Here is a 25456-nt window from a genome sequence, read left to right as displayed (position 1 = left end):
AATCCCAACCCATAGTCTGGGAATTGCAGAAGTCCACAACTTTTCTGAGCACATGCTCCACCCCCTTAGCCTGAGAGTTAGTAAAGATATCCAGTTAAGTCCCAAAGCCAAGCAAGCCTGAACATATCCAGTTACCGTAACAGGTGTTACCCAGGGCAGCAGGCAGATATTCTCGCTGATGGGTGATGTCACTGACAGAGCCCTGGTACGGATCACTTTAAAAGTGCATCGCCACTTTAAGAATTCAAAAAGTTCACGATAGCCCGAACCGCACATGCGTGAATGCCTTCCCGCCCCAATGAGGGCGCGCGGTCCTTCAGTTAAGATAAGCCAGCTAAGAAGCCAACCCAGGGAGGTGGGTGGGTTGTGAGAATATCTACCTGCTGTCCCTATTACGGACAAGCAGGCAGCATATTCTCACTGATGGGTGACCTCCAAGCTAACAGAGATGGGATGGTGGGAGAGTTGGCCAAAGAAAAATATATATTGAAATACAGATTGGCCGAAGTGCCTATCCTGTCTGGAGAAAAATTCCAGACAGAAGTGAGAAGTGAAGGTATGAACTGAGGACCAGCTTTACCGAGTTCCTCAAAGGTGTAGATCTAAGGAAAGCAACAAAAGCTGCCAGAGCTGTAACTCTATAGGCTGGGAAACAACTTTCTCATGACAAGCCAGTCTGAGTATAGCAGAACGAGATGTAGGCAGCCAGCCAGGCGGAAATCGTTCCCTTGAATACAGGATACCCTAACTGGAGCGGATCAAAAGAAAGTTAGGGAGAAGTTCTTTGTGGCTTTGTCCGGTCAAAGTAGCAGGCGAAAGCCCATGTACAGTCCAAAGTATACAAAACAGGTTCTCCAGTAGGAGAATGAGGTGAAAAGTGACAACTTGTACAAGAAACTTTGGACATGTATGCAGAACCACCATGTCATGATGAAAAACTGTGAAGGATGAATCTGCTACAAATGTTTGGAACTCACCGACCTCCTGGTAGAGGTGAGAGCAGTAAGGAAAAAATACTTTCCAGGCAAGAAGCTAAAGAGGATCTGTGGCCATTGATTGAAATAGTAGCCTCAAACAAACTGGAAAGAGCTACAGTAAATTCCCAGACGACATGAGGAGACTGCAGAGGTGGTTTCACAGGGGAAAAAACCCTACCAGAAACCTGAAAACCAAGTGAAAAAGGGCTACAATAAGGCCCAAACGACAGGAAAAAAACAGGAGTTGAGGTTTCACATGAAAAACCCCTTTCATGAATCGGGAAACCAGAGGATAAGCACTAAGAGGGAGACCCTCGACTGACAAAGGGAAAAATGCAATAGCACGAAAAGAAGTCCGAGAGAGATAGACTCGAGACTAAAATAAAATAAAAAAAGAAAATAATCTATGAGCAATTCCACTATATAGGAATGTGGAACATGAAGATAAAGAAAACATCAAGAAGAAAAACCTAGACCACTTGTGATGGAAACATTGTTGAGTGGCTGATTTCCTGGAGACATCCAGAAGATAACAAACAGGCTGAGAAAGACGCAGCCCGAGAAAAATCAACTGAGAAGGCAAATCATTGCAGATTGGAATGAATCAGAGACTTCTGAGTCAAAGTGAACCGAGTAGGAAATATCAGGAGAGGTAAGGTCTCCCTGAAACTGAATTGAAGGAGAAGGGAGAACCCATGTTGCCCTGGGCCACCAAGAAGTAAAGAGAAAATGGTGGCTGCTCCTCTCTTAAGCGTAAATAAAATGCTCAACAGGAGAAGAAGTGGAGGGAATGTATATAGAAAACATGTCCGTCTAATCCTGAAGAAAAACATCTGCTGCCAGACGGAGAAGGGAGTAAAGTCTGGAGCAAAACTGGGGCAACTGGTGATTGTGAGGAATCGCAAACAAGTCCACTTGTGTGGTGCACCATTGATGGACTGGAGAATTGTAGAGTTGAGTCCATTTGTTGAAGAATTCTGCTGAGGTTGTCTGCTAGGGAATAGAGAATAACACGGGGAAAAAAATCTGTCCCCGTCACTGCCCCATCCCCGGCCTACTGTCCCGTTCACTGCCCCGTCACCGCCATTCCCTTCATCGCCCCATCACCGTCACCACCCCGTCACTATCATCACATTCACTGCCCCGTCACCGTCCCTGCAGCACTCATATAAGCCTCAGTACTGGAATATTTAACTTATTCCTTCCTTATAAATCAAAGTTCTGGCTGCTGAACTAGAGAAAGAGATGTTCAGCTGGCAGGGTTTTGTTTAAAAATTTTTATCAACACAACTAATATACTACTTTATCCTAAAGCATAAAAAAAAAAAAGAAAAAGAAAATAAATAGAATTTTTTTTTCTACCTTTGCTGTCTGGTTTCTGCTTTCCTCATCTTCTCATTCAATTCCTTCCATCCACTGTGTGTCTTCTCTCTGCCTCTCCCTTCACCCCCCCCCCCCCCAATTGGTCTGGCACCCATCTTCTTCCCTCCGCTCCCCCATAGTCTGGCATCTGTCTTCTTCCCTTCCAGCGTCTTCTCTCCACTCTGTCTTCCACATTTCCCTTCAGGATCTGTTCCTCTCCCCCTCCTTCAATGTCTGTTCTATTACTTTCCACCACCACCCTTTCCTCCCTCCCTCACCATCTGTTCCTTTCTACCACCCTTCAGCTCCTCTCACGCGGCCTATCTACCTCCCTCCCTCCCTCTTACTTTCGTAGCATGTTACAATGTAATTTATGCAAGCCACTGGAGCCTGCTAGCTCGGTCCCCAAACAATCTCGCTTCTGTGTTCCTATTTTCCCCATTTCTAATATCTCCCCTAAGTATCTGGCATTGCCCCCCCCCACCTGTGTCCATATACCATCCCCATGGCATGTATGTCCCCTTTATGTCTCTGTCCCTATGCCCCCATGCACATAATTTCCCCTCTGTTTCTGTTACCTTCCTGTGTCCAGATTTCCCCTTTCTTCCTCTTCCACACCAATGTGTCGCTTCTCTTCAACCCCATCTTGCTTCTTATTTCCCTCTTTCTTCCCCCCCCTGCTTCCAGCATCTGGCTCACCTGCCTGTCCTCCCCTTTCTTTCATGCTGTAGGTTTCTTTCTCTCCCTCTTCATCCCCTTGGCCCAGAATCTCTTTCCCTTTCATTACCTCCTTCCTAGTGTGAGCCAGGAACACGGTCCAGCAGCCCCCTCCCGCCCGATTGCAGCATTCCGTCAGCTCCCTCCCTCCACCTCATCTTAGATGCCGAGTTTGCCGGCTTTCTTTTTCGCCCAGCCACACGCGTGGCTGCTCAGTTATTCAATCTTCTCCTCAGGAAGTTGCAGCAGAGGAGAAGATTGAACAACTCGAGCAGCCGCGTGTGCACGGCTTTTTGAAAGTGTGCGACTGGGCGAAAAAGAAAGCCGGCAAACTCTGCATCTAAGGTGAGGTGGAGGAAGGGAGATGGTGGAACGCTGCGATTGGGCGGGTGGGAGCTGCTGGACTGCATGATCCTTGTTTGCCTCACTGCAGAGGCAAGACCATTCACCGATCCACGGGGCGGTGAATGGCCTTGTCCCCGTCCCCGCAGTGACCATTTTTTTTTTTCTTTCCTCGTTTCGGCGGGTTACCTGTGGCTACTCACCGTGTCATTCTCTACTAGGGAATTCTACTCCCCATGAAAGCAGATCTTCCATACGAAGAACGGCTTGACAAATTACAGCTATACTCGCTCGAGGAGCACAGAGAGAGAGGAGACATGAGCGAGATGTTCAAGTATCTTATGGGCCGCATCGAGGCGGAGGAAGATATCTTCTTTTTCAAGGGTCCCACGACAACAAGAGGGCATCCGTGGAAAATCAGGGGTGGGAAACTACGAGGTAACACCAGGAAATTATTTTTCACTGAAAGAGTGGTTGATCGCTGGAATAGTCTTCCACTACAGGTGATTGAGGCAAGCAGCGTGCCTGATTTTAAGGCCAAATGGGATCGGCACATGGGATCTATTCACAGGGCAAAGGTAGGGGAGGGACATTAGGGTGGGCAGACTAGATGGGCCGTGGCCCTTATCTGCCGTCTATTTCTATGTTTCTACAGGCAGCAAGAGCAGATTGCAAGCTGTCGCCCAAGCCCAGATATGCTGGGCCTCCTGACACAAAAGGAGAGAGCCCGTGCCTCCTTGATTGTTGATGTAATATATTGCTACTTGAATGACAGTGCCAAGGAGAAGGACTTGAGGGCAGAGTAGATGATGAAAAAACTTTGAGGGCATAAGACATCAACCTGAGTTCTAGGAACTTGATGTGAAATGTTTCGTTTCCTGGCAGTCCTAAAACCCTGAGTCTGCAGATCGTCCATATGAGCCCCCCATGCATAAAAAGATTGTCAGTCATGATGAGCATATAATGAAGGGACAAATAAAAAAAGAAGACCTTTGTATAAAGTAGAAGAGATCATCCATAATTGAAGCGACTACAAATGAGACTATGTCATAGATACACATGCTGTGAGAGACGATCCATCGCCTGAGACCACTGGGAAGCAAGAAGCCACTGAGGAGTGCAATAATGTAGACCTACCCGTGGTAGAACATGAACAGTTGAAACCCTGTGGCTCAGAAAAAACCATCATGTGTCTGGCAAAGATGGTTTGAAAAGGAAGCAAATGCTGACACAGACGTATGAGAGTATGAAAACGATCTGGAGGAAGAAACGCTCTCATGAGAGTGGTGGCTAGGATTGCCCCAATGAATTATAGACATGATTACGGGGAATGTAATTTCAAAGCCTAGAACCAAATAGAGATGGTCCGAGAGGTTGCTCAGATCACTTCCTAAGAAAAAACGGCCTTAATGAACCAGATGGGCCTTAATGAACCATATGTTCAGAAAAAGAAAAAACCTGAAGGCCGGCCATCACAATAAGACATGTCGCAAAGACTCTGGGAGAAGATGCCAGACCAAAAAGAAGGACTCTGTACTGGTAATAGCAACGACCGAGTTGAACTCAAAGGTAGAAACATAGAAACATAGAAATTGACGGCAGAAAAGGGCCATAGCCCATCGAGTCTGCCCATACCAATGATTCACTCCCTGATTCTTACTCTCCTAGAGATCCCACATGAATATCCCATTTTCTCTTGAAATCTAACACGCTGCTGGCCTCAATCACCCGCTGAGGCAGCTCGTTCCAATGATCGACCACCCTTTCGGTGAAGAAGTACTTCCTAGCATCACCCCGAAATTTCCCTCCCCTGATTTTCAGCGAGTGTCCTCTGGTTACCGAGGGCCCTGTAAGACTGAAGATATCATCTTTCACCTCTATACGCCCAGTAATATACTTAAAGGTCTCAATCATGTCCCCTCTCTCTCTTCGCTCCTCCAGTGAGTACATCCGCAGTTTTTTTAACCTTTCTTCATACGTGAGATCCTTGTGCCCCAAGACCATCTTAGTAGCCATTCGCTGAACCGACTCAATTCTGAAACCGTACGAATTGGAATATGTGGAGGCTTCCTTGAGATCTAGAAAGCATAGCTAGTAGGTCTGAATGAGGAGAAACGAGTGAAATACCTCCCGACCAGAAAAATGATGAGAGCTCTGGGATTGGAATCCCTGACTCCATGAATCGAAGAGGACCCTTCAATGGCAATCAGCAAAAGAAAAAAGGGAGGACCATGCAGGATCCAAAACAGACTCTCTTAGAAAAAAGGTCTGAGAGCAGAATGAAAACACTGAGTATAGAAACCTGCCCTATGAAGAAAATCCAGAGAGCTAAGGTGATGAACCCTCAGCAATGCATGAGGAACTGAAGACAGCCTCCAAATGTAGTACTTGAGTATGCTCTAAATAAAGGGAAAAATGTAACTGCAAATCTTCGTTGAAAAGAAGATTGAGATGAAGGTAAAGACAGCTATCTGGTCTTGACCAGAGTCTCACTTGGTCTAGTAAAACAGACAACTGCTGAGTAGGCATGTCCCAGCAGGACCATGGAAGCACCAAAAAGGTTGTCCCCCAAACAAGGCATATTTAATAGCCTGTCCTGGTGGGCAATGGTGAGGTCAGACATGAAAAACACAGGCACTGTACGTGTAAGCAGAGAAAAGTGGAACGTGACAATGTAAAAATTTATGCCAAGTAAAGTGGTTACTGAACCAGCGAGGCAGCATAGGAATCTGGGAAGTCGATTAGCTAATCGATCCCTAGCCTAGCCCACTCTGCTCAGAAAGATAGAGGCCTACACAATAGCCTGTAGAGTTGACTCCACCAGTAGGGATTTAATGAAACAGCCTCAGTGTTTCCAAAGGTATATAAAAAAATGTCCTGTAAAATATCAAGAAAGGGAATCAAAAAATCCTTGAGTAGTTAACTATAGGTCAAGTAAAATAAAATTCCTTAGCAAAGGAACAACTTTGCAAAGGTAACTTCCAAGGGAATTTCCCCTAAGGCAGGGGTGTCCAATGTCGGTCCTCGAGGGCCGCAATCCAGTCGGGTTTTCAGGATTTCCCCAATGAATATGCATGAGATCTTTTATCATACAATGAAAGCAGTGCATGCAAATAGACCTCATGTATATTCATTGGGGAAATCCTGAAAATCCGACTGGACTGCGGCCCTCGAGGACCGACATTGGACACCCCTACCCTAAGGAATCATGAAAAAATAAAATCTTAACCCTACTGAAGAAGTGGAAAGAGAAGCATGTGGTGAAAACCCTCCCGCTTCAGAGAGATATGGGGTCTTGCTCAAACCCCACCCCCCCAGAGATTCAATCCCAAACTATACAGAATCAACCCTTCCATACCGAATCGACACTGGCAGCGTTAAAGAAGACCGGCATCGCTTTATACGTAGAAGCCTCCTGTCAAGAACTGAAACCGGATTGGCACAAAAAGTCAACATAAGCGTCGGCAGTAACAACTGAAAATACAGTTGAACATGACGGTGTCAACATGAAAGAAATTTGCTAAAGAGGAAAACACTGGTACCACTGGCTGCATCGCTGGTACCATCGGTGTGCGGAAAAAATTTCAGCAGGAAAGAAAAAAACACCAGTACCATGCGTCTAAGAACCGGCACCATCAGTGTTGCTCCATGCTTCCAAGATGAGTCTGCCTGTACCGAGGCACTCATCGATATCGAAGCAGAGCCCCAAAGAAAAAACACCGGTACCATTGGTCTAAGAACCGGTACCATCGGTGTCGCTCCACACTTCCAAGATGAGTATGCCCATATCGAGGCACTCATCAATATCGAAGTGGAGTCAGAAAGAAAAAACACCTATACTATTGGTCTATGAACTGCTACCATCGGTGCCAGAGATGGGGCTGATCGAGGTCAGCAGGACTTGACTCATTGCTACAATGACCAAGGTCGGCAGGATTAGACTCACTACTACAATGACCTAAAACCCAAAAGAGAAAGTTGCGAGCCAACTTACCTAGAGAAGATCGGGCCTGTCAATGTCGGTGTGGGTTGGAAGAATAGTGCCAGAAACAGGCTGGGCACCGGAATACGGACGTCGGTGGGTGCCAGATTTCTGACAGCGCCGACTGAAAACTGCTTCTGAAGAATCCACGTGAAAATGCGCTGATGAGGAGAAGAGCAGGGGAAGAAGAAAATGGCAAGGTCAAGGACCCAACATTGCTAGAACCACAGAATGATGTCTGTGAAGACAATTTCCCCAGCAAAGCAACCGCGCTAATGGAAATGGAGCAGGAAAAACCTTCATGGAAAAACAGCCATAAGGTGAGGAAAAAACAGAATGGCAACCCATAAGACCCCACCAAACCTAACCGACGACGGTAAAAGAAAAAAATAAAGAAACTAAAAATGTTTGGTTTTTTTATACTAAAAATGAAAGAAAAGAAAAACCTGACTAAAAAGTCAGAAAACCACGAGCGGGAAGGTAGTGAAACAAATTTTTCAACAGCCATTGAAACATGACTTCTTAGCTCCGCAGAGACTAAAACTAAGAAACTGAAGGACTGCATGCCCTCATCGGGCGGGAAGGCACTCGCGCATGTGCAGTTTGGGCTATCGCAAACTTTTTGAATTCTTAAAGTGGCGATGCACTTTTAAAGTGGTCCATACCGGGGCTCCGTCGGTGACATCACCCATCAGTGACAATATGCTGCCTGCTTGTCCTGGGATAAAAGGGTGTTTTGGGCCAAGTAGTTCTTAATTTTCTTAGCGGTATGGCAATAGGCTTATCTTCTTCAAACATGACCTCTTTCTTCAAGATTTTCACAATATCAAGCTTCTATTTGGAATATTGGTCATGCTGTGTGGTCCCCTCAACAATGTACAACTAGCTTAGGCCAAGCATGCTAATTGCTCCACATGCCATTACAGAAAGTGGATGTTTGACTGTCTGAACTACAGTCTTTATGGGGCATCTCTCCAGGATGTTTACACACCAGTTGAGCATGATCAAAGTTTTGCATTGTGCTTTTATTCGAAAAGACAACTTGTATAAATACAATAACAATGTAGCATGATTTCACTATGACTTGAGCAGCTGAAATACATAATAAAAGTTTTAAAATTATTTATTTAAAAAGGATGTGGTTGTGAAATTGTGTAAAGATTTTAAAATTTATTTTCATAAAATTACCTTAGCTCAGTCTTTTACACTCCAAGATGAATATTTATTGATCCCAGATAATCTCTTTTTCTTCATGGCTTCTGTAAGCAATGACTTTCTCCAAGGAGAACATGCCTTCAAACCTGCTCTAAAAAGCTGACGAACAGTTCTCTCACTTGTTGCTACTCCATGTTCTCTCCACTCCTGCTGCCAAGCACTGTAATCTCGCTTTCCTGTTCTGCAGACACATGTTGACCAATATTCGGTCATCTCTGGCCTCGGACAAGGGTTTATAACAGGCAGATATTCTTCTTGGCAAAGTTTCACCTTTTGTCAATTTTATTTTGACAGACACAAGCTTTGGGGTAAGAGATTCAGCTTCCAAGCAATTTCCTTCTGCATTAAGGTTGTTTCCTCTAAAAGAACATAAATCTGACCCTTCCTCTTCGGACCGATACCACAATTCTTGCCCATTACTAGATTTCCACATTCAAGTACAATAAAACCTTGGTTTATGGGCATAATAGGTTCCAAAACTATGCTTGTAATCCAAAACTTATATGAAAGCAAATTTCCCCATAAGACATAATGGAAACTCAGACGATTCGTAACACAACCCAAAAAGCACAGTTACTTATCGTAACAGGTGTTATCCAAGGACAGCAGGCAGATATTCTCAACATATGGGTGACGTCAACCACGGAGCCCCGATGCGGACAGCTTCACAAGTAGACCTACTTGAAAAACTTTTGTAAAGTTCGCAACTGCCACACTGCGCATGCGTGAGTGCCTTCCTGCCTGACGTAGGGCGCATGTTTCCTCACTTCAGATAGTTAGCTAAGAAACCAAACAGGGGAGGTGGATGAGTTGTGAGATATATGTCTGCTGTCCCTGGATAACACCTATTACGGTAAGTAACTGTGCTTTATCCCAGGACAAGCAGGCAGCATATTCTCAACATATGGGTGATCTCCCAAGCTAAATAGAATGGGATGGTGGGAGTGTTGGCAATTCAGGAGAATAAATTTTGCAAAACTGCTTGGCCAAAGTGGACATTCCTGTCTGGAAAAAGAATCCAGACAATAACGAGAGGTGAATATATGAATGGAAAAAGAATCCAGACAATAACGAGAGGTGAATATATGAATCGATGACCAAGTGGCAGCTTTGCAGATTTCCTCAATAGGAGTAGATCTAAGGAAAACTACAGATGTCGCCATGGCTCTAACTTTATGGGCTGTGACTCGACCCTCTAGAAGCAGTCTAGCCTGAGCATAGCAGAATGAGATGGAAGCAGCCAACCAGTTGGAGATGGTTCATTTTGATACTGGATGTCCCAACTTGTTTGGATCAAAAAAGAGAAAAAGTTGAGAAGAAGATCTATGTGGCTTAGTCCTTTAAAAGTATGAAGGGATGCAGCTCTGAACCAGGGCAGGGTCAGAGCACATAGGCCAGGTCAGCACACTGATCTAAGGCCATGTGTTTAGATCTGAGGCCTTGTGAAGGAAGTATGAATCCTTTCTCATTCCCTGCCATGTCGATATTCTATTAGCAAGGAAAATGCTAGCACCTTGTGACAGAATGCTGAGGCATTCCCCCCTCCCTTTTTGTCATATATTAACCTGACCCAAGTCTACCTTTATCTTATCCCTTATCTTGTTTAAGAATTCTTTATATGGGCAACAATCAAACTTTGCCTACATGCAAAAGCAGGCACTGAGTTTTTAATGCTAATCCCGAGAGGCTTAAGAAGCATGCATTATAACCTTTGGACTGTCACGTGCTATAGTAAGATTTTAGACATATCAGAAGTGTACACATTGGAAATCACTTTATTGTAACTGTTATGATGTATTCATGTCAAGTGAGATAGTAGCTTTGAGAAGCACATGAGATATGTAAACAAATGAGTTACCTTGCTATAATCCTCACTGTAAATGCATGATGAAATTGTAACTTTGCAGAGCATTAGCTAAGTAATTAAAGGAGCTAAGATTCTCAATAAAAGGGGGAGAGACCGTCCATTTAGTTTGCCTCATCCCGATCTGAGCCTTGTGTGAAAGCATCATTCCTACATAAGTAGAAAGCCAAAGCATGCTTGCAGTCCAAAGTATGAAGAGCTGTTTCTCCTGGGTGAGAATGAGGCTTTGGAAAAAAATACTGGAAGTACAATGGATTGATTTAGATTAAATTCTGAAACAACTTTTGGTAAGAATTTAGGATGAGTATGGAGGACCACCGTGTCATGATGGAATACCGTGAAAGGAGGGTCCGCTACTAAATCTTGTAGCTCACTGACTCTGCGAGCAGACGTGAGAGCAATGAGAAAAACCACTTTCCAGGTGAGATATTTCAGATGAGCCGTAGACATTGGTTCAAATGGAGGCTTCATCAATTTAGCAAGAACCACGTTGAGGTCCCAAACCACTGGAGGCGGTTTGAAAGGTGGATCAACACTGCAGTGGTGTAAAGGGCAAGAAGTGTGTCTGTGTGCAACTTGTTCCAATTTGACAATATTGCATTGGTCACGTCAGTTGAGACCATTTAGTGAGATAGCAACTTTGTTCTAGAATTGGGGCAGAATTGTTCCAGAATTGAGGCGTTTATTCTGCCTCTTACTGGTTTATTAGAATAGGAAGAATTGTTGGTTGTGTTTGCCAGGTGAATATGCAGGTTGAATGAAAGGAGATAATGGTCTGACCAGGGTATAGGGGACCAGATAGTATTTGGAAATGAGACGAAGGGGGGGGGGGGGGGGAGATAGCTGGATGCAATGAAGTCAAGGGTATGGTCTTTTTCATATGTTGGACCTGATGTTTTAAGATCTATTTGACAGTCTTCAAGTAAAATTTTGAAGTAGTGAACAGCATTATTATTAGAGTCTTCAAAGGGAAGATTGGTATCTCCAAGTATAAGCAGTCTGGTGTATTGGCAGGCTAGACTCAAGATAATTTCTTGTGGGTTTGTATTATTGCTTAATTGGTGGCCAGGAGGGTGATATATAAAAAGAAGAAAAGAAAAAAATAGTTTGATGGATAGTTTTTCTCCTGATTTTATTATTTGTTGGTCTAGTAATGTATTGTAAAGTTTATTGTATATCTTTGCTCATAATTGTGTATGTTTACTTGTTAGCTGCTCAAGCTGAAAGTGGATTATAAATGTTTTAAATAAATAAAGATAGATATATCAATAGAAGCCAGATGCTGTTCTTGGTGGTATTAGGCTTGTCTTCAAGTTGCAAGTTAAATATTCAAAGTTGGTGTAGGTGGCGGAGTCAGTGCAATATTGAAAGAACTAATATAAATAATGGTTAAACCACCTCCTTGCCTGTCCTGCCTGGGAATGTAGATGATATTGTATCCTGGTGGGCAGAAGTGGGGTAGTTCAGGACTATTAGGATCTTTTATCCAGGTTTCAGAGATGAAGATGAGCCCCAAGCTGTTGGTTAGGATCAGCTCTTTAAGTAAAAAACAGTTTGTTGACTACAGACCTAGCATTGAAGTACATGCAGAGGATTTGGTTGGTGGTTTTTTGGTTGATGAGTATTTGGTATATATCTTAAGTTAGAGTGGTTTCTGAAAGGAGGTTGACTTAATTGGTTTTTTGTTGGTACATAAGCATACATAAGTAGTCGCCTCCGCCGGGGCAGACCAGAGGTCCATTCAGCCCAGCGGTCCGCTCACGCGGCGGCCCATCAGGCATATTGCCTGAGCAGTGGTCCCTGAATAATTTTATACCTACCTCTACACTTATCTCTAAACCTTCCACTGTTCTTATCTGTACCCCTCAATCCCTTTGTCCTCCAGGAACCTGTCCAGGTCTTCCTTGAAACCCTGTACTGTGCTATTTCTTATCACGGCCTCCGGAAGGGTGTTCCATGTGTCCACCACCCTCTGTGTGAAAAAGAATTTTCCTTGCGTTTGTTTTAAAACCTGTCCCCCTTCAATTTCATCGAGTGACCCCTTGTTCTTGTGGTTTCTTTCAAATTGAAAAATCTGTCCTTGTCAACCTTTTCGATGCCCCTCAGGATCTTGAAGGTCTCTATCATATCTCCTCTGAGTCTCCGCTTTTCCAGGGAGAACAGCTCCAGCTTCTTCAGTCTGTCAGTGTATGTAAGGTTTTCCATACCCTTAATCAGTTTAGTTGCTCTTCTCTGGACTCCCTCAAGCATTGCCATGTCCTTTTTGAGGTACGGTGACCAGTACTGTACACAGTATTCCAGATGCGGGCGCACCATAGCCCGGTACAGTGGCAGGATGACTTCCTTCGTTCTGGTCGAGATACCCTTCTTAATGATACCTAACATTTGGTTTGCTTTCCTCGAGGCTGTGGCGCATTGTGTATTACACTTGAAGCTGAAAATGGGGGTAGGATACTGGTGATGTGGGTAGCTATCCCATGGTGTGGTAGTGGAACTTTGGGGTTTGGATTGACAGATTCATTGTGGTTCTTTAAGTTTGTTTTTCTAGTATTACTTGGTGAGACACTATCCGAAGGTAGAGAGGCAGATGTACAGCAGGGTAGCAAGACTGTGCGACATGATGAGTGTAGTATTAATCATCCTATAGTAAATAATAATTTGCTGCAGTTGTCCATCTGTGCTGAAATGTAATTGAGCTGGCCTGGACAGCCAATGAAAAGTCTTCCATCTCAACTGTCATTCTGAGCCAGCATACTTGTTTCCTGCATAGATATTCTATCAGCTAAACACAGAAGTTTAGTTTACACTGATCTTAACTACCAGAAAGCTCTCTGCATTGCCAAAATTCATAATAATTTTGCCAGCAATGCATATATAAGAAGCCAACAAATGCAGCTATCTCCACAATTCCAGCTTCCACCTCTCACGTACAAAAATCCATTATACACAACCAAGCCACATGATATCACCATATATGCTCTGACCCAAGAGATAGAAAAACACCTAAAAACCCAACTGAATCTGTCAAACAAAAAGGATACAACCTTAAAATAATCCTCAAGAACACTGCCTCTTCCCTTAACACTAGGGTTACCAGACATCCAGGAAAACCCAGACATGCCTACTTTTTAGAGGCTCCTGGATGTTTAGAAACAAGAAGGAAGTATGAATAACTACTAATCGCCAACCTCAAAAGGAAAATCTCTTATTCAATACAAAATAATGAAATGCCAGGCTCCTGGATGGACTTTCCAAAATCTGGCATTTGACCGGGTTTTGGAACACTCCGACAAGCTCTGGCTGCGTCTGGAGGGCCTCTAAGCATGCGCGGATTACATCACATACATATGCGCATGCTCCAGGCCCTCCAGACGCAGCTGAAGCTCATCCGCAAGGAGAGAGGCGACTTTGAGGGGTGGGGCTTGGGGTGGGGCTGTAGGCGGAACTGGGGCGGAACGGGGTAGGATCATGTGACCAGGGATTCCCGGAGAAAAATATGGTAACCCTACTTAATACATCCAGAGAAAACCTATTGCAGTACAAAGACAAGAAAAGCACCCCTTGGTAGTGACATACAATCCAGATCTGGAAAAACAGAGAAAAATTATAAAAAGATCCACCACCAATTACTGAAAGAAATATTCCCAACTCCACCTGTACTGGCCTTCCATCAGCTACCTAATCTAAAACAAACTAGTGAAAAGAAAGCACAGTTACTTACCGTAACAGGTGTTATCCAGGGACAGCAGGCAGATATTCTTAACGCATGGGTGACGTCACCGACGGAGCCCCGGTATGGACATTTTTCACTAGAAAGTTCTAGTTGACCGCACTGCGCTTGCGCGAGTGCCTTCCCGCCCGACGGAGGAGTTCGTGGTCCCCAGTTAAGATAAGCCAGCTAAGAAGCCAACCCGGGGAGGTGAGTGGGATGTAAGAATATCTGCATGCTGTCCCTGGATAACACCTGTTACGGTAAGTAACTGTGCTTTATCCCAGGACAAGCAGGCAGCATATTCTTAACGCATGGGTGACCTCCAAGCTAACAGAGAGGGAGGAGGGATGGTTGGCCATTAGGAAAATAAATTGTGTAACACAGATTGGCCGAAGTGCCCATCCCGTCTGGAGAAGGTATCCAGACAGTAGTGAGTAGTGAATGTGTGAACTGAGGACCACGTGGCAGCCTTGCAGATTTCCTCGATGGGCGTGGAACGGAGGAAAGCCACAGAAGCAGCCATAGCCATGACCCTGTGGGCCGTGACAGCACCTTCCAGTGAGAGACCGGCCCGAGCATAACAGAAAGCAATGCAGGCAGCAAGCCAGTTGGAAAGCGTCCGTTTGGAGACAGGACGACCTATACGGTTAGGGTCGAAGGACAAAAGGAGCTGAGGAGATGAGCGGTGAGCCCTGGTACGGTCAAGGTAGTAAGCAAGGGCACGCTTACAGTCCAGCGTGTGCAATGCCTGTTCCCCAGGATGAGAATGGGGCTTAGGGAAAAAGACAGGTAACACAATGGACTGGTTGAGGTGAAATTCCGAGACCACCTTGGGAAGGAATTTAGGATGGGTACGCAGAACCACCTTGTCATGGTGAAAAACCGTGAAAGGTGGGTCGGCAACCAGTGCATGCAGCTCACTAACCCTCCTGGCAGAGGTGATGGCAATGAGGAAAAGCACCTTCCATGTCAGAAATTTGAGTGAAGTTGTGGCAAGAGGCTCAAATGGAGGTTTCATGAGGGCAGATAAAACCACATTCAGGTCCCAGACGACTGGAGGAAGCTTCAGAGGTGGTTTGACATTGAAGAGGCCTCTCATGAAACGGGAAACCAGGGGATGAGCCGTAAGAGGTTTTCCGAGGATAGGCTCATGGAACGCAGTGATGGCACTGAGGTGGACTCTGATTGAGGTTCGACTTGAGGCCAGCCGTCGGAGAGAGAGAGCAAATAGTCCCAGTACGGTTTCCACCACCAATTGAGGTGGGATCGTGATGATGAAGCAGACACCAAGAGGAGAACCGGGTCCATTTCTGATGGTAACATTGGAGGGTGGCCGGTTTCCTGGAGGCATCCAAAATGCGATGGACAGGCTGAGACAGATTCTCTGAAGAGGTCAGCCCGAGAGAAACCAAGCTGTCAGGTGGAGCGATGACAGATTGAGATGTAGTAGAGACTGATGCTGCTGCGTAAGTAGAGTGGGAAACACAGGAAGAGGAATGGGATCCCTGGAGCTGAGCTGGAGCAGGAGGGAGAACCAGTGTTGGCGAGGCCACCGAGGAGCGATGAGAATCATGGTGGCTGTCTCTGCGGAGTTTGAATAGCGTCCGCAACATCAGAGGCAGTGGAGGAAAGGCATAGAGGAACCAATCCGTCCAGTCGAGCAGGAATGCATCCGGGGTCAGACGATGAGGAGAGGAGAGTCTGAAGCAGAACTGGGGCAGCTGATGATTGTGAGGTGCTGCAAAGAGGTCCACCTGAGGAGTGCCCCACCGAGCAAAGATGGAGCGGAGTGTGGGAGGATCCAGAGTCCACTCGTGAGGTTGAAGGATGCGGCTGAGATTGTCGGCCAGGGAGTTCTGTTCGCCCTGGATATAGACAGCCTTGAGGAAGAGACTGCGGGCCGTGGCCCAGGTCCAGATGCGGATGGCCTCCTGACAGAGGAGGGGAGATCCAGTGCCGCCTTGCTTGTTTATGTAGTTCATGGCGACTTGGTTGTCCGTGCACAGGAGAAGAACCTGAGGGTAGAGAAGGTGCTGGAAGGCCTTGAGGGCATAGAACATGGCCCTGAGTTCCAGGAAATTGATGTGATGTTGACGCTCCTGAGGGGTCCAGAGTCCCTGAGTGCGAAGTTCTCCCAGGTGAGCTCCCCACGCATAGGGGGAGGCATCTGTGGTTATGATCATGGAGTGAGGGGGCAGATGAAAGAGTAGACCCCTGGAAAGATTGGACGAGTTCAACCACCATTGAAGAGATTGCTGAAGAGACGATGTCACAGAGATGGGATGAGAAAGAGGATCCGTGGTCTGTGACCATTGGTCGGCTAGACTCCATTGAGGTGTTCTGAGGTGGAGTCGCGCCAGAGGAAGCACATGGACCGTCGAGGTCATGTGGCCCAGAAGGACCATCATTTGCCGAGCTGGAATGGAGCAACGAAGGAGCACCTGACGGCAGAGGTGGTGCAGGGTCCGTTGTCGGTCTGAGGGGAGAAACGCTCTCATTAGAGTGGTGTCGAGGACGGCTCCAATAAACTGAAGCCGCTGTGTGGGAAGCAGATGCGACTTGGGGTAGTTGATCTCGAACCCCAGGAGGTGGAGGAAGGAGATGGTGTTCTGAGTGGCTTGTAGCACAAGAGGAGACGTAGGTGCTTTTACCAACCAATCGTCCAAGTAGGGGAACACCTGGAGGTTGTGAGACCTGAGAAAGGCCGCCACTACAATAAGGCACTTGGTGAACACCCTGGGCGATGATGCGAGGCCAAAGGGTAGCACTTTGTACTGATAGTGGCGTTGCTGAATCTGAAATCGGAGGTAGCGACGGGAATTCAGATGGATTGGAATGTGAGTGTAGGCCTCTTTGAGGTCCAGGGAACATAGCCAGTCGTGTTGAGAGAGAAGAGGATAAAGCGTGGCCAGGGAGAGCATTCTGAACTTTTCCTTGACCAGACACTTGTTGAGGTCCCGGAGATCAAGGATGGGACGAAGGTCTCCTGTCTTCTTGGGAACCAGGAAGTAGCGGGAGTAGAATCCCTGACCCTTTTGGTCTGTGGGAACCTCTTCGATGGCATTGAGAAGAAGGAGGGATTGGACCTCCCTTAGGAGGAGAAGGGACTGGGAGGAGTGAGACGCAGACTCTATTGGAGGGTTGTCTGGTGGAAGAGTCTGGAAGTTGAGAGAGTAGCCGTGGCGGATGATGTTGAGGACCCACAGGTCTGATGTGATGACCTCCCAACGGTTGAAGAAGGGTTGGAGACGTCCTCCGATTGGCTGAGGAAGAGGTATTGATGGTGGAAGACTGGCTATGCCCTGGAGAAAGGAGTCAAAAGGGCTGAGATGGTTTTGACGGAGGAAGAGGCTTGGCAGGCTGGTGAGATTGAGAGCGAGCCTGAGTGTGTTGTTGTTGACGAGGTCTGCGAGGTTGCTGCTGGGGCGGGTTGAGAGGCCTGGCCGAGAACCTGCGCTGGTAAGAGGATTGTGGTCTATAAGGACGAGCAGGTGGAGCCTTCTTTTTAGGTTTTACCAGAGTGTCCCATCTGGTCTCATGTGCTGAGAGCTTCTGGGTGGTTGAATCCAGGGACTCCCCAAAAAGTTCATCCCCAAGACAGGGTGCGTTAGCTAGGCGGTCTTGGTGGTTGATGTCAAGATCAGATACCCTCAACCAGGCCAGACGCCGCATGGCAACCGCTATGGCAGACGCTCGGGAGGTCAGCTCAAATGAATCATAAATAGAGCGCACCATGAATTTCCACAGTTGAAGGAGGCTGGAAATTTGTTGTTGAAAGAGTGGAACTTTGCGTTCAGGGATGTATTTTTGTAGGGCAGATAATTGTTGTACGAGATGCTTCATATAAAATGAGAAGTGAAATGTGTAATTATTGGCCCTGTTGGCTAGCATTGCATTTTGATAAAGGCGTTTGCCAAACTTATCCATCGTTTTGCCTTCTCTGCCAGGAGAGGTGGAGGCATAAACACTGGAGCCCTGAGTTTTCTTTAATGTAGACTCAACTAGGAGAGACTCGTGGGGCAATTGAGGTTTGTCAAAACCCGGAATTGGGATGACCCTGTATAGGCTGTCAAGTTTACGAGGAGCTCCGGGGACAGTGAGTGGATTTTCCCAATTTTTATAAAAAGTTTTCCGCAGTATATCATGGACGGGTAATTTGAGGAACTCTTTGGGAGGTTGTTCAAAGTCTAAGGCATCCAGAAAGGCCTGGGACTTTTTGGAGTCGGACTCTAAAGGAATAGAAAGAGCCGCCGACATCTCCCTAAGGAATTTGGTGAAAGAGGATTGCTCAGGCTTGGAAGCGGCATCGGTCACTGAGGGTTCCTCGTCTGTGGACGATGCGTCCTCCTCGGTACCGGGAGGGGATTCTTCCCATAAGTCTGGGTCCCTGATGTCAGTGTGCGCACGCCGAGATATCGGGGTGGAAGGCTCGGTGTGGCGGGTCTTAGAAAGAGACTTGCCAGAGCGCATTGAGACGGTACCGGGAGAGGAAGACCGGTGCTGATCCCGATCCCGGGAAGAGCGGTGTCGTTCTCGGTCCCGGGGAGACCGGTGCCCTTCCTGGTCCCGAGGAGGATCGGCCTCAGAGCGGGTCTGTACCACAGGACGAGAACGGAGTGGTTCAGCCGAGAGGACTGGCATGGAAGTGTTGAGTGGCACCAAGAGGGTGGACACCGGTGGGATGGTGCGAGGCTCGGGCCGGTCTGGTACCGAAAGAAGTGGTGCCAATAGGGTCGGTAACAGGTGTTGGAGTTGTTGCTGCAGCTGGTCCTGCAATTTGTCTTGGAGTATGGCCGCGATGCGGTCATCCAGGGGTTGCACCGGTACCGCTTTTTTCTTTTTCGGTTCCATAGGTGCCGCTCCATGCCCCGGCGATGAGGAGGCCGATGACGAGGCACTCACCGAGATCGGGGCGGAGCGTTTGCGGGGTCGGCGTGAGGCCGGGAGGACCGGCGTCGCCACTGTGGCAGGTGGGCGCTCAAGGGAGGTGGAAGGCTTCTTAGCCGGCTTACCTGGTGCCAGCGACCTCGAGGAAGGATCGGGCGTCGTCAAAGTGGTCGGTGCCGTCTTTTGTGGTACCGTCGACGTCGTGGCTGGTTCCATAGCAGATCCGGTACCGAAAAGGATGTTCTGCAGGATCTGCCGATTTCTTAAGAGTGGCACAGCGGGTGCAGGTGTCAGCCTGATGCTCTGGACCCAAACACTGTAGGCACCAATTGTGTGGGTCAGTGAGGGAGATCGGGCGTGCACACCGCTGGCACTTCTTAAAGCCCGGTTGAGGGGGCATGAAGGGAAACACGGCCTCTGCAAAATCAAAACCGGAGGCCTGTATGGTGACAACAGGCCCCGCTGGGGCCGGTTTCAAAAATAGAGAAAAACGAGAGATTTTTTTTTTTTTTTTTGAAATCGAACAAAAAAGAGAACCCGAAGTGGGAAAAGAGTAAAAATGAGAAAAAAACGCGAGCGGGAAGGCAAAAAGGATGTTTTCAACGGCCGTTGAAACCACATGCGTCTTCTTCGCTCCGCGGAAACGAAGAAACTGGGGACCACGCACTCCTCCGTCGGGCGGGAAGGCACTCGCGCATGCGCGGTGCGGTCAACTAGAACTTTCTAGTGAAAAATGTCCGTACCGGGGCTCCGTCGGTGACGTCACCCATGCGTTAAGAATATGCTGCCTGCTTGTCCTGGGATAAAACTCCCTACACAAACCCACAAAGAGAATGGCACACATCCCAGCAATATAACAATCTGCAAACTATGTCAACATATCTCACAGGACTCCACAGTCACTCGAACTGGAAAAACATTAAACATAAGGGGATCCGTCACATGCTCATCTTCTAATGTAAAAAGTGTAAATAAGGATGCTATGTTGGTGAAAAAACCAGATGCTAAAGACTAGGATTAATTTACAGGAACTTGTTCAACAAATTCCTAGTACAGCACTAAACTCTGTGCCTTCGCATATCTCTCATTCTCCTCAAGACAAACGAAAGTTTTAGGTATGGACTCATTACTCCCTTACCTCCAGCACCACTCTCCTCTCCGGGTCTCTGTATCCATATCTGTTCCGAGATTCAAATTCTATTTATTTCTCAAGTATCCTTATACTGCCTCTCCTCTATTGTATTTTACTCAGACCTGCCACGAGCCTTTCTTAATTACACTCCTATGTTACTTGTCATTGTACCCTCTTATGTACGATCCTCTATTTAACCCCTGTTAACCGCATCGAACTTCACGGTGTATTGTGGTATGCAAATAAAATTTTATGTTATATCATATTAAAAATTGCAGTGTCAGCTAGGATGTCACCTCTGTCAGACAACACTATGGATAAATAGAACACTGCATCAATGATTTTACATTGAGAATATTAAAAGTAAATTTTAGGACAATCTAGGAACATAAGACCTTTAAAATCAAAATAAGATGCTCTGATACCAGACAGGATTAACAAAGACCTTGGTTTTCTTCTGCATTACAAAACATGAATTTAAACTGCTTTGTCACCTTCCTATGATCCATGCATACCTTACTGTCTCCCACCCAACCAACCTTCTCTGTTTCTCATCTTGCTCACCCCTCCCTCTTCCTGTGAAACTGTCACTGGAATGCATACATGCTTTACTTATATACTGGCATTTGTCTGGTATTTGATGTATACTAGTATACTTATATACTGGTATTTGTCAACATTTGCTTATTTCTGATCTGAAGAAGAAAGCTCATCTAACAATGTAGACTTAAGGAAAGCGTTTCAATACTTGTCCTTTTTGTTGAAAATAATATGCAACAGATTTTGTATGATTTTTTTTAGATTTTGTAGCAGTACCTTTTTTCCAACATAGTTCCTTACTGCATTCATCTGAATGGTAAATGTTTTTGTAATCTAAATTCTTTTTAAGTGTTCTCTTATTCAACAGATGCATTTTTTAATGTTCTGCCTTTAAGGTTTATGGATTATTCACTTTCAATAATTTCTTTTATAATACATTTTGAAATTATTGCTGTTTTAAGCCTTTAGCATGCAATATAACCGCAAACAAGGTATAATTATGGGATGGTCAAACGGTTTATTATTTGATAGGTATTTAGTAAACATTAACAGCCTGTTTTACAAAGCCACACTAGTGGCTGCCGCGCAGAAACAGCCCCAAAGCCCTTTAAATCTCTATGGGTTTCGGGACCGCTAGCGTGGCTTTGTAAAACAGGCCCTAAGCTTCAGAGGTGGCAATATGTAATATCAATATTTAAGAACTTTAGAGAGTTTACCATGCTAAATTTTTTTTAGAAGGACCACGATTGGTTAGCAAAGTCACACCTGAGAATGGAGTAGATACCGTACTATTCATGGAAGAAAGTGTTTATTAACACCTTAAAAAATTGAAGGTGGACAAGCTATGGGACTGGATGGGATCCATCCTAGGATATTGAGAGAGCTCTGTGAGGTTTTAGCAGGTCCTCTTAAAGATGTGTTCAATAAATCTTAGAGAGGTTCTGCGGAACTGGAGAAGAGCGGATGTGGACCCTCTTCACAAAAGGGGTCAAAGAGATGAAACGGGAAGCTACAGGCCGGTAAACCTCACTTCGGTTATTGGAAAAATAATGGAAACATTGCTGAAGGAAAGGATAGTGAAATTCTTAGAAACTAATGGATTACAAGATCTGAGGCAACATGAGTTTACTAAAGGTAAAGCGTGCCAAATGAATCTGATTGAATTCTTTGACTGGGTGACCAGAGAACTGGATCAAGGACGTGTGCTAGAAGTAATTTATTTAGATTTCAAACCCTTCGACAAGGTTCCTCATAGAAGGTTACTGAATAAACTCCATGGGCTTAAGTTAGGGCCCAAGTGGTGAACTGGATCAGAAACTGGTTGATGAACAGAGGGTAATGGTTAATGGAATTTGCTCGGAGGAGGGAAAGGCGAGTAGTGGAATACTTCAGGGATTGGTACTGGGACCGATTCTGTTCAATATGTTTGTGAGCAACATTGCTGAAGGGATAGAAGGTAAGGTTAGCCTTTTTGCGGATAATACCAAGATTTGTAACAGAGTGGACACCTTGGAGAGAGTGGAAAACATGAAAAAGAATCTGCAAAAGTTAGAATGGTCTTAACATCTGGTAACTAAAATTCAATGTGAAGAAGTGCAATGTGATGCATGAGGGGGGTAGAAATCCAAGAGAACTGTATTTTCTGGACGGCGAGAGGTGATTGTTTCTGAGGATCTAAAGGGATCTAAACAGTGTGATAAGGCGGTGGCTGTAGCCAGAAGGATGCTAGGCTGTATAGAAAGAGGAATAACCAGCAGAAAAGAGGTGTTGATGCCCCTGTAGAGGTCGTTGGTGAGGAAGCATTTGTATTGTGTTCAGTTTTGGAGGCCATATCTGGCGAAAGATATGGAAAGACTTGAAGCAGTCAGAGGAAGGTGATGAAAGTGGTAAGGGGTTTGAACCAGAAGAAGTACGAGAAGAGACTGAAAGACCTAAACATGTATACTCTAGAGGAGAGAAGGGACAGGTGAGATATGATACAGACGTTTAAATAATTGAAAGGGAGTAACACTGGACCAGAGCCTGACCATGAAAGACCAGGTGGACTCCTTGGTTAGAAAGAGTTTTCTCACCCTCTGGAAGCTTCAGTCCATTAGCACATATTTTGATGTCTCATCATTTAGAATTCTGGTACAATCCCTTATTCCGAGTCAACTTGATTATTGTAACATCGCCTACTTGGCACTTTCCCAGAATATGCAGCAATTGCAACTGGTACAAAATGCAGTGGGGTTAGGCTACTTTGTGGACTGAAGAAGTTTGATCATGTAACACCTTCCTATCAACTTCTACACTAGCTGCCGATGGAGGCACGTGTGAAATTCAAGTTTGGTTGTTTTTGCTTTAAGGTACTATACGGTTTAGCCCCTAAATATATAACAGACCTTTTCTCTTTCACAACCAACAGACATAAGAGAAGCTCACATCTGAACTTTGTTTCTCCACCGGTTAGAGATTGTAAATTTAAAAGTCATCATCAACATCTTTTCACACATCAAGCAGCATTATGGGGTAAATATCTGGAACAACTGATCATGCCTACTACTTATAGGGAATTCAGGAAACACCTAAAAACACATCTGTTCATGAAGTAATTAAGTAATTGACTTATACAATTTTAGTCCTCAACAAATGATCTTTAGAACTGTTAATCACTAACTCTGAACTTTGTTAATTCCATTCAATCTGTAGCATCTTTTAATCATTGTAAACCGCATAGAACTTCACGGTCCTGCAGTATATGAACTGTTATTATTATTATTATTAATATAGAACCAAATCTTTTCCAGAGTACGGAAAATGGTAAAACTAGAGGGCATTACTTGAGGTTGCAGGAAGGAAGACTTAGGAGTAATGTTAGGAAATTCTTTTTCAAGGAGAGGGTAGTGGATGGCTGTAATTCCCTCCTGAGTGAGGTGGTAGAGAGGAAAACAAGTGATGGAATTCAAAAAACTTGGGATAAACACAAAGGATCTCTAATTAGAAAACAAACAAATGATACAAATTAAAGAACTAAGGCCAGTATTGGACAAACTTAAACGGTTTGAGTTCCATATATAGTGATTCAGTGCAGGATGGGCTGGGGGCATCAATGGGAACTCCATTAACTTGGAACATTAGGACGTTACTGGCTAGACTTTACAGTTGATATCCTGCAAACAATGGGATGTTGGATAGGCTGGAGTGAGCTTGGACAGCATCTTCAGCAGCTGGAACCTAGCACATTACCAGGTGGACTTTAATCTATGGCCCAGAAATATCGAAGAAGAAACAAGTTAATCATGTATTTCTAATGAGAATAACTAATGGGCAGACTGGATGGACCGTTCATGTCTTTATCTGCCATCATTTACTATGTTACTATGAATTCAATTGTCCTTAATTAATCTAACATTTGAATGCTAAATATTTATTAACATCTAAATAATTTATAGATCTAAGGGCCCCTGGTACAGGCAATAACATACAGCCTTGTTGGTCATGTTCAATAAACCAGTCAGTCATTCTCAACTCCAGCTTCATATTGCTTTCCTTGGGGCCATCTCTACTGTGTTTCTTCTTAATGTGGAATTCCAGGGGTTTTCCTTCCCTTACAGATTAAGGATGCCCTCTTTAAACATTTCCTATAAAACATATGTTAATACAGTGTCTTTATATGATAAATGAAATTATCTGAAAACCATCCAAATCTAGATGGCTTTCAATATATTATACCAAGGTAAATAAATATTTGATGGAGTCTTTAGGACCACTCATCAATAAAAGGTAATTGGCTTAACCAAGCTTCCCAGAACAACACATACATCTTTAATATAAAATATATAATATAGATTAGTTACCTGCTGTGCATCGGCTTCTGATTCGAATGTAATAAACCAATTGTCATTATAGGCAAACTCACAGTTGATAAATTTAGGCAAGTTATCACCTTTGAAAAGTTCCTCAACCTCCTACAAAACAAGGAAATGTATCAGTAGCATATCATTCTGTGTACTATCATTAACAAGAATTTATAAATATGGCTGCATTTCAAACAAAATTTTTAATCATGATTATCTCATAATTAAAAGCAGAACATAGTCAGCAATCCATGGGGGTACAGAAGGGGACTGGGAGGTCATGCTTTTCCTCTCCCTTCTCCCCACATTAGGCATCATACCTTGCTGGTAAGGATGCTGAAGCCTCACCAATCACAGAAATCCATTGCCAAAGCTACCTCTCCTTGAGTTTTCTCAAGACCAAGGAAGTCAGCGGGGTGCCTCCAGCTGCTGATGCTGGCACTCCCTGAGCATGCACAGTTTAGACACAAATTGAGCATGCTTGGGAAATGCTACTGTTGGTGGCTAGAAACATGCCATTCTCTGCTCCTGAGGCAATATTCACTACCACACTTCCACTTCAAGCTCCATCTTTACCTAGGGGGTCTTTTACTAAGGCGTGCTAGCTGATTTAGTGTGCCTTAGTGCCAAGACCTGATTCCATAAAAGTAACAGTCTTGATACACATTAACAGACATTATGGCCAATGGCAAGCACATTTTCATAACTTTTAAAATGAGTAACATTTGAAGCCCTATGTGAATGTAATATTGATAATCTAACAAGCAAGTCAAAAAGCACTGCAAAATTTTTTTTTTTTAAACCCAAAAAAACATGTCAAGGGGGATAAAAATCCAACAACAACAAAGAAAACCTGCTATATTTGGCATATACATCCTTTAAAGAAT

General features: G+C 45.0%; 1 protein-coding gene across 14 annotated transcripts in view; it reads right to left on the bottom strand.

Annotated features, from left to right (window-relative positions):
• LARP4B (La ribonucleoprotein 4B) overlaps window positions 1–25456 on the bottom strand; it is a 505004-nt gene that overhangs the window by 346602 nt on the left and 132946 nt on the right. For all 14 annotated transcript variants that reach the window (XM_033931563.1, XM_033931553.1, XM_033931560.1 and 11 more), the window contains one exon: window positions 24570–24680. In XM_033931563.1, coding sequence (XP_033787454.1) covers window positions 24570–24680 — 111 coding nt within the window. The remainder of the gene's footprint in view (window positions 1–24569; window positions 24681–25456) is intronic.

The sequence above is a fragment of the Geotrypetes seraphini genome, chromosome 2 (assembly GCF_902459505.1).
Source record: "Geotrypetes seraphini chromosome 2, aGeoSer1.1, whole genome shotgun sequence".
Taxonomy (NCBI): domain Eukaryota; kingdom Metazoa; phylum Chordata; class Amphibia; order Gymnophiona; family Dermophiidae; genus Geotrypetes; species Geotrypetes seraphini.
This window is presented reverse-complemented; position numbering and strand designations above follow the sequence as displayed.